General features: G+C 40.4%; 1 protein-coding gene across 1 annotated transcript in view; it reads right to left on the reverse strand.

Moving 5' to 3' along the window:
* The window catches only part of ANTXR2 (ANTXR cell adhesion molecule 2), a 101,642-nt gene that overhangs the window by 68,126 nt on the left and 19,967 nt on the right, over positions 1 to 13,549 (reverse strand). The window contains exons 8-10 of the mRNA XM_015276523.4: positions 6,963 to 7,023; positions 5,848 to 5,943; positions 1,954 to 2,023 (exon numbers count right to left, since the gene is read on the reverse strand). Coding sequence (XP_015132009.2) covers positions 1,954 to 2,023; positions 5,848 to 5,943; positions 6,963 to 7,023 — 227 coding nt within the window. The remainder of the gene's footprint in view (positions 1 to 1,953; positions 2,024 to 5,847; positions 5,944 to 6,962; positions 7,024 to 13,549) is intronic.

Raw genomic sequence — 13,549 nt, forward strand, 5'->3', positions numbered from 1 at the left:
ATGTACAGATCTTTCATAGCTGTCACTCTTCTTCAGAGTAAATTGTTTATCTCTAGGCCAAAGCTGTAGCTACTTCAGGAAAGGATGGTGGAACTATGTTTTACATAGTAACTGCTGGGAAACAGCTTTCACTGAACCTGCACAAGGCCATGTGTGATGTTCAGGCATTCTTTCTTAAAACACTTTTGAGAAGAAGTATGCCATAATTAGGTGCTTCCTCTAGAGTGCAGCTGCATTATGGTGGGTTGTCTATTTAGTATTGCTTCACAGAGTAGGGAAAATGCAGCATTTCCAAGTAATTTCTACTGTGTTTTAATTTTGACATTCTAGGACATTCCATGTTTTTTTTACATTTGTTTAGCTATTTACACACCATGTGTGCTGACATACTTTTGGTCACTGTGTGTGGGAAAAGCACTGAGATCTTCAGGCTTTGGGGTGTTTAATAAATGGGGTCTAACTTACAGTTGTGAGGCCACAAAACTCCACTGAGACACCTGACATAGGAAGTATTCCTAACAAGACTGTGTTGTATCTTCCTCATGATGAAATTGGGTCTCACAGCTGCACATGGTGCTGGTTTGTTTTAACTAGCAGAGCAGCTTATTACAGCTGTTCTGTTGGACAGCTGGTACACAACTGCATGCAGCCCAGCTCAATCAAACACAGTGCAACTGCACAGTGTCATGGAACAGCAAAGAGCACTAAAATTCCTGCTAGATAGATGCAAAATGTTGATCTTGTCCTAGCTACGTGAGAGGCAACCTTAGCAATAAGAAGGCATACAGAATTAAAAACTCATCCCCTTCTGTTCTCCAGTGTAGCTCTCCTTCATGCTTATTTCCTGCATTGCTACAGAACAGTGCTCGCTCCCCAGAGATGAGCTTTGGCTGCTGCAGAGGCTGCGATGCAGCTCTTTGCAGTGATTCACCCTGCTCTCTTCCACTGAGGTCTTCTAATGCTTTCCAACTTTTCTCCTCCCAGTTGCCATTTGATGCACAAAACAGATGTGCGTTTAGGTTTTGTTATACAGTCTTACAACTGAACTTGTTGATTACTGCTTAGCACAAAAAACTAATTACACAATCAATGCAGTATGCTAGTTCTCATACTGTTAAGAATCGTCACAAAAAATGGCAATGCAGAGCTGCAGCAAACAAATCCTAAAACCTCGTTGCAAACAATTGAGAGGACCCACTTGCAAAACTGGGAAAGCAAACGGCCTTTTCCCTCCCATGGGGCTAAGATCTGACACACAGTTTTCTGACTTACGATGAGCTTAAAGAATCTTTATTTCGTGCTGCTATCTCATAAATCTGAACGATGAAGTTGAAGCGGTTCTAAAAGCCTTAGGCACATCTGAATTCGAGAGGAGGAGGGGAGAATTAGTTCTCAAAGGGCCAGAAGTAATCAGGAGCCATGGCCAGTGACACTTAGAATAAGGCTGGAGCTGCAGTTTAGCCACAGTGCGGTTATGAGATTGCCGCCGTTGTTAAATTAGTGCCTCGCTTTATCATTACATGTTGAGCAGTGATACAGATCTTGACACATAATTTTAATAATAGCTTGTAAGTGTCAGTGATAATGTAATCTGTTTAACAATGAGCCTAAAGATTATCCAGAAGAGAGCATATTATGCCCTGTTAAAACAGCTAATCTGCATAAAACTTGTGACAAGCCGGACCTTTTCAGTGTTTAATAAACTGGCTGAATATTCATTTTTAAGGCACTGTCCAAATTGGTTTGGTCACAGATGACTATTTAAAGCCCATTCCAAAGCTGGCAAATACACCAGGGAAATAACACGAGAACACAAAAAAACCTACATGACAACAAACCATCCCCCATAAAAACAACAAAAGACTGCCTCTAGCTAAATGCCCACATGATTAACATCAGCAATAATGGGTCTAATTCTAGTGAAACAGGATGACATTTGTTTCAAGTACTCACTGGCCACTTCTGTACAGGATTGGTGCGGGGCAAAGCAGAAACTCCGATTCCACCTTTTTTGGTTTTTCATCTGCAAAACAAATCACGTGAAGTTAATTTACTTCACTGTTAAAATGAGACAGTGACGCGTGCATGTGCTATGAAGTCCAAACAAGCCCAGCTTGTGTGCCCATATTACATTGGTTGCCTGATGTATGTCAGCTCATGTTCTTTTAGAGATGTTTTCCGATCTTCAAGGCCTTTTTTAAAATTTAATAAGAAGAACATAATTTAGGATTTCCCAATCTTTGAAAAGTAAATGTTTCTAATTAACTTAAATCCTGTGTGTGGCAGTCAGTGACTGTTCCATCAGCTGTAGTTGTAGTCTTTCTCCAGTGCTTCACATGCTTTTGGGAGGTCTCAGCATTTGCAAATGTCATCATGTTTACAAAGCATCTCCTCGTAAAACAGTGTGTCCAATACAGCATTCTTTTTCTGCAACCATGAAAAGGAGAGGAGAAAAAGAAACCCTGTCCCTGCAGCTGGGTGGCAGAAGATAGCAATGGAGCCTTCAGGGTGTCCTCCATATGTTAGAGCGCTCCAAAAGGTGATAAAGGAGTCAAATGGCAGAAAAAAAATCTGCACACAGTGCATATGGTGTTTGTTGAAAGGAGTTCCTGTACTTCCAGTATTTGGTAAAGTGGGGAAGAAGTGCATTCCTGCCCACAGAACCATCCGCCCAACTTCCTATGGTAGAACTGCTAATTTCTGTATTGGAACTGTACGTGTAAGCATAGACTATTTCCTGATCAAGGGGGAGAGGGGAGATGAATGATCTGTGTGATAAACGTAGAGATGACTCTGTCCTGCATGTAAAGAGAAGGCAGACATGCGGGCAGTTAAAGGAGGAGCTGGTAGCATAAATCAGCCTTTCTCATGTACCATAATCTGCACTGACTGCTTGGCCTAGATCTGGGGCTAGTTTGTGAGGTGGGGAAGAGGGATTAGCACATTGCCATATGTTTTTGTCTTAATGGTATGTTTCATAGATTATTTTTCTATCCCACAGCTACATTTGGCAGGTTTCCTTTCCAGCATTTGGTAACAGTTCTTTATAAATGCAGAAAGAGAGCCATGCCAAATGTATCTTTTAAAACATGAAGAACTGACAAAATAAGGGTTTGCTCTGAGGCTGGTATCGAAGTAGAGCCCGGGCTACCAGTAAGGGGAACTTGCAAGTGTATCCTCCATTATGACCTCAAATGGTGAGGACTCCAATGGGAACAAATCTGTTTTCCCATGTAGGAGAACACAACATGAGAACAACTTCCCTTTTCTTCACCTCCTAGTAGTGCTCAGAGCCCTTCCTACCATTTTGCCTCCTTCAGTCTCTTCAGAGACAAAAAAAAAAAAGCTTGGAGCCCTGTAGAGAGAGCTTGTGTATCAAAGGAAGGAGCACATCAGTCTTCCTTATTTCCTTCCTATACTGTTCTGTAAACATTTGCTGTTGTCTGTTGCTGAAGGCAAGACAAGAAGCTGGGTGTGTTATGGCAGGCCTTTGGCAATACCCCATATTGCAGGTTGTTTTATGCTGCAACATGTAATACATCACCATGCCTATTCCCCTCCTTTCATGGGTGTCAGCACACCCTTTCCTGAAACCAAGAAAAGAAAAAGCAGCCTGATGATCTAGTTGGAAATCATCACATCAAATGCTAGCAAGTATTTGGGGGCTTCATCCTGTCCAAGCATAGTTACTACGGCAAAGCAGACGTGCATATGTTGCACAGCTATAAATGACTACATGATCAGGTAATCAGAGAAATTAAAGTCAGGAAACAGTTGGAAAGGTCATTTAAAGAAGGCAATGTGCATAATATATTTGTCAGTGACATTCCTCTAAACTGTTAAAAAGGCTTTCTGGGTGGGTAATCTGTTCCAGAAACTGACTCTCACTGTAAGTGTTTCTCACTGACCTAATAACACCTACACTAGATCACCTGCAGAGTTTCAAGCCGAATGCCTCTTGTTCTCTTCTCAGTGGATTTAGAGAGCCCACCACAGTATCTACTACCACAAAAAAAACATGAAGGTATGTGCTATTACCTTGGACAGACTAGAGTTGTATTTAGCCACGAGCAGTTCACTTTTCTACAAGTCAGAAGGAAGCCAGAAATAGAACTGGGGGAGTCCTGAAGATATGCAAACCATCCACCTAAACTGAGTGTAAGTTGTAATTATCTTAAGGTTATGTTACTGATGTCTCACCTGCCGATTCTAAATAGCATGGAATTAATTTTCTTCACCTAGAACTAAGCCTGTTTCCCCACTTTTCCAAGTAGGAAAGGTACACTAGGATAACAAATACACAGCTGAGCCAATTTTGTCACATTTCAAATTACAGTTCTATAAAGCTAATATGAAAAAAGCATCAATAAGCAAGCCTTAATTTAATACAGGGAACAAAGGTGATGGTTTTAATTGAAACTGAAGAGAAATTTATAAAAGCAGAATTGATTCACACAGATTGCCTTTATCCAGAATCTTGCCATTTTCTTATTCTTATAGAAGGTCTTTCTCAGGCAGGAGAGATTGGAAGAAAATATACTGGAAACACATGCTGAATAGGACAAGAATTTAAGACAAGCTAATACAAAAATCAGACATCAGGTAGGGGGAGAAGATGTTTTTTCTAGAGGAGAATTTTTTTATCATTTTTTTTCCAGTCTGGCTTGCTTCTAAGGCATACTGCTTAGAGCAAGAACTTGAATGTAATTCTACTAGCTGTCCACTTTAGTTTCTGGATATCAAAAATGGCAAAGGTTTCTGTTAATGGTGCTTTTTCACCATCATCTCCCTGTTGTTAGTTTAAGGAACAGAGGAGCAGAACGGGACTAATCCAGATTCTGGCCTAACATTTCCTTTGCCCTGACAGTTTTTCTGCCCCATCAAAAGTTAACACACTGAACAATACAGGACCAGTGCCTAAAAATTTTGCCTACAAAGGAGACTTCCAAAAATATTCTTCATCAGATAAGAAAATGCTTCGCATTCTATCCTTTTTTTCTGTTTTTTTTTTAAGAGCTTTTGGAGCCCTACACTCAGAAAAAAATTTCTCCAGTGACAATGTTTCAACAGAGGAAAAGCTAAGGATTACAAAATCTGACCAAAGGTCAACAGTAAGTATGACAGGAAAAAAAAACACTGAGTAGGAATCACTTCCAAAAAACTACAGGGAAAGTGCCTATAAAAGATGCCATGGTCACTCTGTCTGAAACTCAATTTCATTCCACATACCAGGAAACTACTATCCATCTGGGGATCTAACTGTAGTCTCCTGGAGGAGACTGCTGCTAAAGGCACTAAGCAGATGAAGATGTCACAATATAGGGGAAAAAACACTACCAACTGTAGAAGAAGTTCCAGGAAGGGGATTCTGTGTCATGAAGGGGCACCCATGCCCTGCAAAATTCCTGTGACAATCTATCAGCTATACTTCTTATATAATGGACAGTGTGGGTGGAGATGCTTCAGAACAAGCTAAGTGTACCTTGAATAAGATTGACTTCTGGAATGATCACAAGGGCCTTTCTTGACCATGGTCATCTTACAAGAAGGGACATTTGGTCAGTATGCTTTGTGCTGTGTTTTTTCACAGGTACATTAGGAGTTAGATGGTTACCACCACATTATTCCACATAACTGCTAGTCACAGCTAATGGTAACTGGTAGCAAATTCAAATCACAGAGGAAGATGTGAACAACACACATCCTCTTACCGACCCTCAGAGCTTTCCTATTTTTATTCCCTCCATGCCTTTGTTTAGATTTTCTTTAAATGAGGCAAAAAGAAGGAAAAAAAATAATCACTTAGAAATGATCTGCCTTTATTTTCCTAATATCTCCAATACTTACGAATGGTAGTTCCATTCACTTGATAGGTGCAAGTAACACCATCAGTTCTTCCACCAAGGGTTAAGCCACTTCCCCTAAGAACAACTTGGAACTCCTCTGGAGGGGAAAAGAAAACAAGAAACACAGCCATTCAGTGCACTGCAATTTAGAAGATAATTTAAATATGATTAGCAATAAATGAAGCTCAGCATAAAAAGGTCTCTTAAGCTTGAAACATTACTAGTTAATTCCTGGTACTTAACTGCATAGTTAAGTCATTACAGGTAAAATAAATAATTGTTCCCTCAGTTGATTCTGACTAGCAGCAGGACCTGTGTTAGTGAGTTCCCTGCATCTCAGTTGCGCGTGAGGAAAGAGATCTGGGTATTTATTTGCAAGAAACTTCAGATTTTGATTGGCCTTGTTTGAAGCTCCAGAAGAGAACATTTCTGCTCAGAAATGCTTCACTGGGAGTTGCATAAGAGCCATGCTATTTGTGAGCATATAATCTTGCAGAGGAGGAGGGACAACTTTGTTTACTAAAGCAACTGATTTCATTGAGATGACCCATGTTTTGAAAAGGCATCCAAATAGATTTTGCAACCACCTTATTTTGATTGGTTTCAGAGTGTGTGAATTGTGAAACTAGGAAGAAGACAAGCACTTATGTAGGAAAGCTACACAGAATTATAAGAAATGCCACCTTGCTGCACCAGAACAGTCAAATGCTTTACTGCTCAGATTAATGCATACAGAGCACTATAAATATTCTCAGGCATTTATATGGACTTACATTATCAGGATTCCCAGAGTTTAACTTGGTGACCATAGGTTAAGAATTGGAGTCTCACAAATGTATCACTGCTTTAAGTATTAGAAGTGCAAAGCATGACTAACTGCACACATCATACAATGGGAAATAGGTGTCTCAAAGCTGTTCCTATGTGTGACTGAAGTTATAGGAGCAGCCCTTAGTAGACAGCTCCTGAGAGAAAAGAGCCAACAAAAGGATCTGCTTTTTGTCTTAAGTCCTCAAGGAATTTCAGGAGAGATGTTCCTCTTCCACGTGACCTGGGTGGTTTCCCTTTGGGTAAAATGTGGACATCAGTCCTATAATTTTTTTTTTGAGAACTTACCTCCCACACAGACACTGGATGGTTCCAAATATAAAATCTCAGTGCATGACTGCTTCAACACCTGTTGCAAAAGAGGAAACAGTAGTAGGTTTCAGAATGCTGCTTCAGTGAGAAGTATTACTTTAAGTGTTTGTGCCTAGAAGATGCTTGTGCACAGCTACAGATTTGGTTTGTATGCGCCTGACTTTGTAGGACATTTCCTTGAACCATGTAAAACTTTTGCATGTTTGCACAGTCAGATCCACTAAGAGTTCATAAGACTTGGATCAGTTTGTTAAACCTGGGATACTCTTCAAAACAACACTAATGTCTGATATCTTGGCCTCAAATTCTCTGTCTAGTTTCCTAACTTAATTTTCCATGGAACCCAATCCTAAGCATTATGCCAAAAGTTAGTCACAAGGAGCCTGATCCAGAATCCAGCCCAGTCAAAAGGAGTCCTCCAACAAGCTGTGGGTCAGGCCAAGTGCATGTTATTCCAAGTGCTGGCACCCTGCCCTATGTAGAGCAGAGCAGGAATGCATGATTTTCCTGACTGAACAGAGCTCTGTGGGATAATTTTCTTTAACTGCTGTATTAGAGAAGCAAAGCAGGCAGCCTAACCAGTTATGGAGCAGTCTTCCAATGGGCAGGAGCAAAAAATATTCCTACAGCTAACACAGAAATAAAGAGGATGGAATGTAAGGCACTTGTGGGTATGGTGGTGATGGGTTGACTGTTGGACTAGATGATCTTAGCAAACTTTTCCAAACTTAATGAGTCTACGATCATAAGAAATGGAACAAATTGGAATGATTTGTACTTCAAAAGGTGGTCTTGGACACTGTCCTTAATTCTAAGTTAAGTCATAACGTGTAAAAGTCATAACAGCATTTTCCCCTAATGCAGGTGGGAAAAGTAACTTGAAACTTGTAGGGTTAAACAAGCAAAAACAATACACATCTTTACTGCCTTCTTCCTACACATGATAATGTGTGATTTTTCTAAAAGGCAATTAATTTCCTTTAATAAAACTTCTGTGTAGTATTTAAATATCTTGGCCAGTAGTATATGATATTTTTAGCAGGCATTCGTGTGTGTGTGTGTGTGTGTGTGTATAAAATACTACATGGAATCAGGATCTGTTTGTAGCATAACGTCCTGTTCCTGTCCCCTCTGTACCTCCATTTGCTCTCAGAGGCTGGCTCAGAACCAGGCACAAACTGTCAGTAAATGTAACTGTCCTACTCTTAGCTCCTTCTTCCTCCTTTCAAACGTTGCCATTTTTACTCCACTCTGCTTGTGATTTCTGCTGCTATATATCCAGTCCCAGCAGAAATAATAGCATATTTGTCAATGTGCACAGTGGAACAACACGCCAGGTTCCAAGCAAAAAGCTGCCTGTCTCATTTAACACTTTCCCTATCACCTGTCTCCCCCCAAACTGTTGTGCACAAATTATTTTTGTAGTGCTTTCAATAAGCATTTATAAACATTAAGCTGTATCTAAACATCTGCAAAGAGAGACCTCGCAGGCACATGCATTTGGATGAGATGCAGCAATAGAGGTCTTCGGAAAGAATGCAGCTCAGAGTTCAGTGCAACTCCAGCAGTTTATATTAGCTGAAGATCTCAACTCTTGCTTCCAAAAAAGGACTTCACTTTTTGATTGTTATTTCTGTGTAGAGAACAGGCTTGTTTTAGAGAGAAGAAAAAAGAAGTGCTTTGTGCAAAATAAAGAAGGAATAAAGCACTTTATTCCTTCATTGTAAAGGCATGTTCTCATATTTCTCTAAAGATTGAGCCACATGAACAGTCCCATTTAAGTCAGTGAGACTTTGGATTTGCTTTAATATAAAGATCCAGCTACTGGCAGTATCAGGGCTCATAGAAATTATTATTTTATTTTATTGTACACTTCAGAGTAGCACTAGATCCACAGGAACAAGCTTTTGAAGTGATCTTGTCCCCATTTGCTCAGTGTCTGATGAATGAGGGGGGGGGACTGGAACAATGATACTTCATCTGTTTTTCCTTGGGAAGTGCTACTGTAACCCCCACCATAATTATAGTGATTTTCCAACACTATTCCCAGATGTGACACAAAGCAGGCAAACAACTGATTTGGGCATGCTTAACTCCATCTGAACTTAGGAATGAACGGTGAAAAATAAAAACTGCATCTGATATAAAATATGGCTTGGAATTCACTAACAAAATTCCTTAGCAAAAGGGAATAATTTAGAATGTGTGCATTTTCCCTATGGTACCATGAAATTTCAATTGTTACATATAGATGTGATGTTTGTGACAAAAGCAAGAAAATAGGTTTTTCAATGCTTTTCTTAAAAAATACACAATTGCTTGGATACTAATTTTCCTCATTTAAGCTATTGTCAGTCATTGCTCTCGCTTGTCTTGAGAAGGCTGTGCTCAAACACCTTCAATCTCTTACCAAGGTTAATAACCTAACCATGTTGTGCTCCAAACAGAGCTCACGTTGAGGAAGACAACTGCACGAAGAGACTGAGTTTTCTTTTTCTGAGTTATTCAAAGAGCTGCTTATCTTGATGGCCCATACACAATGGGAAAGCTATTAAAATCTGACCCCTTATCTCAGAAAACCTTCCCTTCGGTGGCAGTCTTAAGTAACCTTAAGAAGCAGAAGTGGAAGAAATGCAAAGAGGTGGATCAGATGTAGCCAACCCAGAAATAGATAGATAGCTTTTTCCCTCGGGCTTTCCCTTATGGGTTCTTCCAAATGCTCCCTCAAAGCAAAACTTGGACAAGATGGATAAAGTGAATCCGAAACATAATTCACACTAATCCTATTAATTTTACCAAGTCTAATTAGTTTGGAAAGGTTTGGCTCACAGCTATTACAATGCAGAACCTGAAAATGTTTTCAAATCTGGTAATCAACGCTTCATTCAAATCTAACAGGACTTAGAGAACTTTGTGGGTTTGGTGTTTGCTTGTTCTCAGATATTTTTTTTTTCTATTCTAAAATAACTTTAACCCATCTTGCTGTGGAAACCTGCACTGCAAAGTCAGCAAGACCGTGAAGAACTCTTCACAAATCTTCACAATGCTCCCTCTTCTCTGAATCATGACAATCAAAAGGAAGGATTTGATATTGCAAACTTACTGCCCACAGGAAGGGTTGAAATAATGACATTATAAGGCTGTCCTTGCATGGAATGCTTAAGCACTCTGCTGACATACAGTAAATTCAAATAAGAGCATGAAATGCTGTGGAGGAACTACAGAATGCTCCTTGCAAGTCTGAGACAGAACAAGGCTATGCAGAATGGGTTACAGCTGGAAATACACAGGAGCTCATCCAAATGACAGGATGGTGTCAAAATCACAGCTGTAGGCTTTTAATTTTAATGCTCATTTGGAATCATGTGTGGCTCTTGGTGAAAGAAGGTAGCAGTGCTACTCTTCAACGTGGTCGGTCTCCTGTGCTTAAAGAAAGAGATGTGAAATTCAAGTCACTGATGTTTCCTTTCTTAACAAAGGGCAGACTGTTGAGGACACCTTATTCTGTAGTTTCTCTGCATGCAGCATGTTATATCACAGCAACTAAGCATCTTAATGATTAAAAAAAAAGTTATACTATATTTTCTATGAACAGTTATGATAAAAGCTGCCACAACAGCAAGAAGTGTGAACATTGCTCAGGCTCAGTGCTGCAAATGCTGTCCTGCACAGCTTCTGAGGGTTGGTTGGAAGCAAAAGAGCCTTTGAGGCTTTCAGTGAAATCACATCTGATGGCCATTAGGTGAATGGATGCTGTACAGTTTGCATAGCATTTGTCAGTAATGCAAGTGAATCATTTCAGAATATTTCTGAGAGCAGAAGTTATCAGAATAAAGGCTTCTGAGATAACCCACAAGCACTCAAAAGCACCCTTGATGTAAATTCATGGATAAACACCAGGATTCAATTTGGCTTTAAAAGAAAAACAGACAAACAAACATACATTTCCTCTTTTTTGAAACGGTCACTTGTAAATCAGTTGCCAGACTGCTCAATTCTACCTGTGAGCCAGCTCTCATGCTCCTTAACTGCACCTGTACCTTTGGGAACATGAGTGTTCAGTTGAATGAAGTGGGGATGAGATCCTGCTAACGCTTAGAGAGTCACTTTCTGAATAAAGGCTTTCATGTCCCATGCAGAAAATGAGCTTCCTTCTACACTAGTGCCTCAGAATCTGCATGCATGCAGCTGACAGAGCTTTGTCTTTCAGAGGAACTCTGCATACTCTGATCTTGCTCTCACATCCTGTTTACTAATGGCAGCTAAGGACACAGCTGAATGAACTGTTTAGCTCCCAAACCAGCTAACTGGCAGTAAGGCTTTCATATAAGTCCTGCATGGTCCATTTACCAACTATCTCCACCTTCAGCTTTCATAGGTTTAGATGCCTCAGCTTTGTGTTCAGGGAAAGTTCAGCTTTTTTCAGGTACAAACTAGTACACGTGTGAATGTTTCTTCAAACAGCTTTAGAAAGCCCAGCTCCTCTATCTCAGACTGGGACCACTTTTCACCTAACAAACTGCCATCCAAGCAATCTGAGTGTTAATCAGTACTTAAAATCTGTATGAATCTGTGTGGGTGCCTGGTTCCTGTGCGTTCCTCTCTAGAAGGTTCCTGAAGTCTCACATCAATTGCACCTTATAAAGAAGTGGTTTAGCACTTGATTCAATTAGAGATGCTTTACAGAAATGCTGTCAGTATCTGACCTGTAGGTGTCCAATCAAAAAAGAGAATCATGTTTTGTTAGAATTATTTAAGCTGTTGAAAAAATACATCTACACAAATCATTACTTTAGCACAGAAAAAAGCATGCATCCATGCAACAAATTATAAAAAGCCAGCCAAGCAGTGAGATGGAATAAGTCTCACCAGTGCTTACAGGCCTTGCAGACTCCATCTCTGTTTATAATTTTTGCTTTGCCATAGGTCTTGCCTCTGCTTTATGCAACATTTATTCCCGTAGAAAGCCTGCCTTCTGCACCTTCCCCAGTCTCTTTAACGTGTCACATGCTGGGCTCTGCTTTTGCTCACCTCTCACCCTCACTGCTGCCTCTGAAAGTTCAAAGAATTTAAACTGTACAGCTCCTGCAGCTCTGTAAGTATTTTGCCTACCATGTACTGGGAACATACTGCAGAACAGAGCTGTACCATGCGGCACAGTGTTACAAGCAGGCTACAACAACTTTCCCTTCCAGCACTTTAATGAATTTCACGTTCCAAGAAATTGTGAAAACAATGCACTAGTAACAAGCCATGAGCAACCCAACTGTACATTGACAATTAATAAAATATGCTAAGTGTCAATTCATTTCACACTATCATTCCATTTTACTTAGCCCCAGTCTGCAGTTCAAAAGTTTTTGGCAGTGAGCAGTACCATAAATCATAACTCTTGTGGCATCTGTTCCTCCCCAGAACTGAAGGTGGAGGTTAGGAACTGGGGCAGGTCAACAGCACAGCTGGATGTTTTACTGAACTACCATAACAGTTTTCAGGTCTAGCTACTGTTCTGAAACCAGATAATGGTGTGTATATATGTATATGGACATACAAGTTACAGCTTCCTGGTTAGAAGACCAGTATGGCCATGAACTGTTAGAGGAAGAGGGGTTTTTTTTTGACAATTTTGATCACACTCAGCAGACTAATTGCCTCAAACAAAGGATTCCCAAAGTCACCAGTGTCCTTCACTGCCTACAGTTCCATGTCAAACGCGCATCTCTTTGTTTACATCATTGCTCTCCAGATCCCAGCACTCAATCATTTGGCTGACTCCTTACAGGGAAGGCAATGCAGTGCTGAGAACTGCACGTGCAGTAAGAAAACGAACACATCTAATTTTCTTTCCCAGAGCTGGGTTTTGGAGAGGGATAACATTCGCCTTTTAAAAGCAATCCCATTTGCTAAACTCATGTAGGGCAAGTAATGTGAAATATATGCTGAAGGTGCAATATAATCACTTCCACAATCCATGTGCAAAACTCTACTCGCTGCAGTATTAGCTCCTGCTCATTGCACTTCAAGCTTGGAGCCTAGAGCACTGCCTGTTGCTATCCTGACAGCCAGGCTCATTGCAAAACGTATGCTGTACAAAGCAGAAAGATGACAAAGGAGCACTAAAAAAGCTCTGACTGCCAGCTTACCAGCAAATTCAAAATAGTAGCTTTTCTTGATGTTATCACTCCTCTACTTCCCACTCTCTTACACCATTTTCCCTAGAGGTGCCCTAAACAGAATGCACAGTGGGCAAAATAGAGCCAATAGGGAAAAAAGCAGCTCTAGGACCATGGCAGACTACAAGCAGAATTGAAACAAGGAAAGCCATGCTTGCTCAGAGCTCGACACAGAGTGGATGTGCTTTTCTTCATAGAATACACCAAGTACATCTCTCAGTTAACTGTGACACCTACAACAGGAAGATCTGCACCTCCCTCACTTCCACCCTCGTCCAAGATAGAGCAGTAAACACACAGTGCTAGTCAACCACCCCCCACACTGTTATTGTTTTACTGTAGAACAAAGAGAATTACTTAAAATATACTGAAAAAAGGGAGCCAGGTGAG

Source organism: Gallus gallus, chromosome 4, assembly GCF_016699485.2.
Source record: "Gallus gallus isolate bGalGal1 chromosome 4, bGalGal1.mat.broiler.GRCg7b, whole genome shotgun sequence".
Lineage (NCBI taxonomy): Eukaryota > Metazoa > Chordata > Aves > Galliformes > Phasianidae > Gallus > Gallus gallus.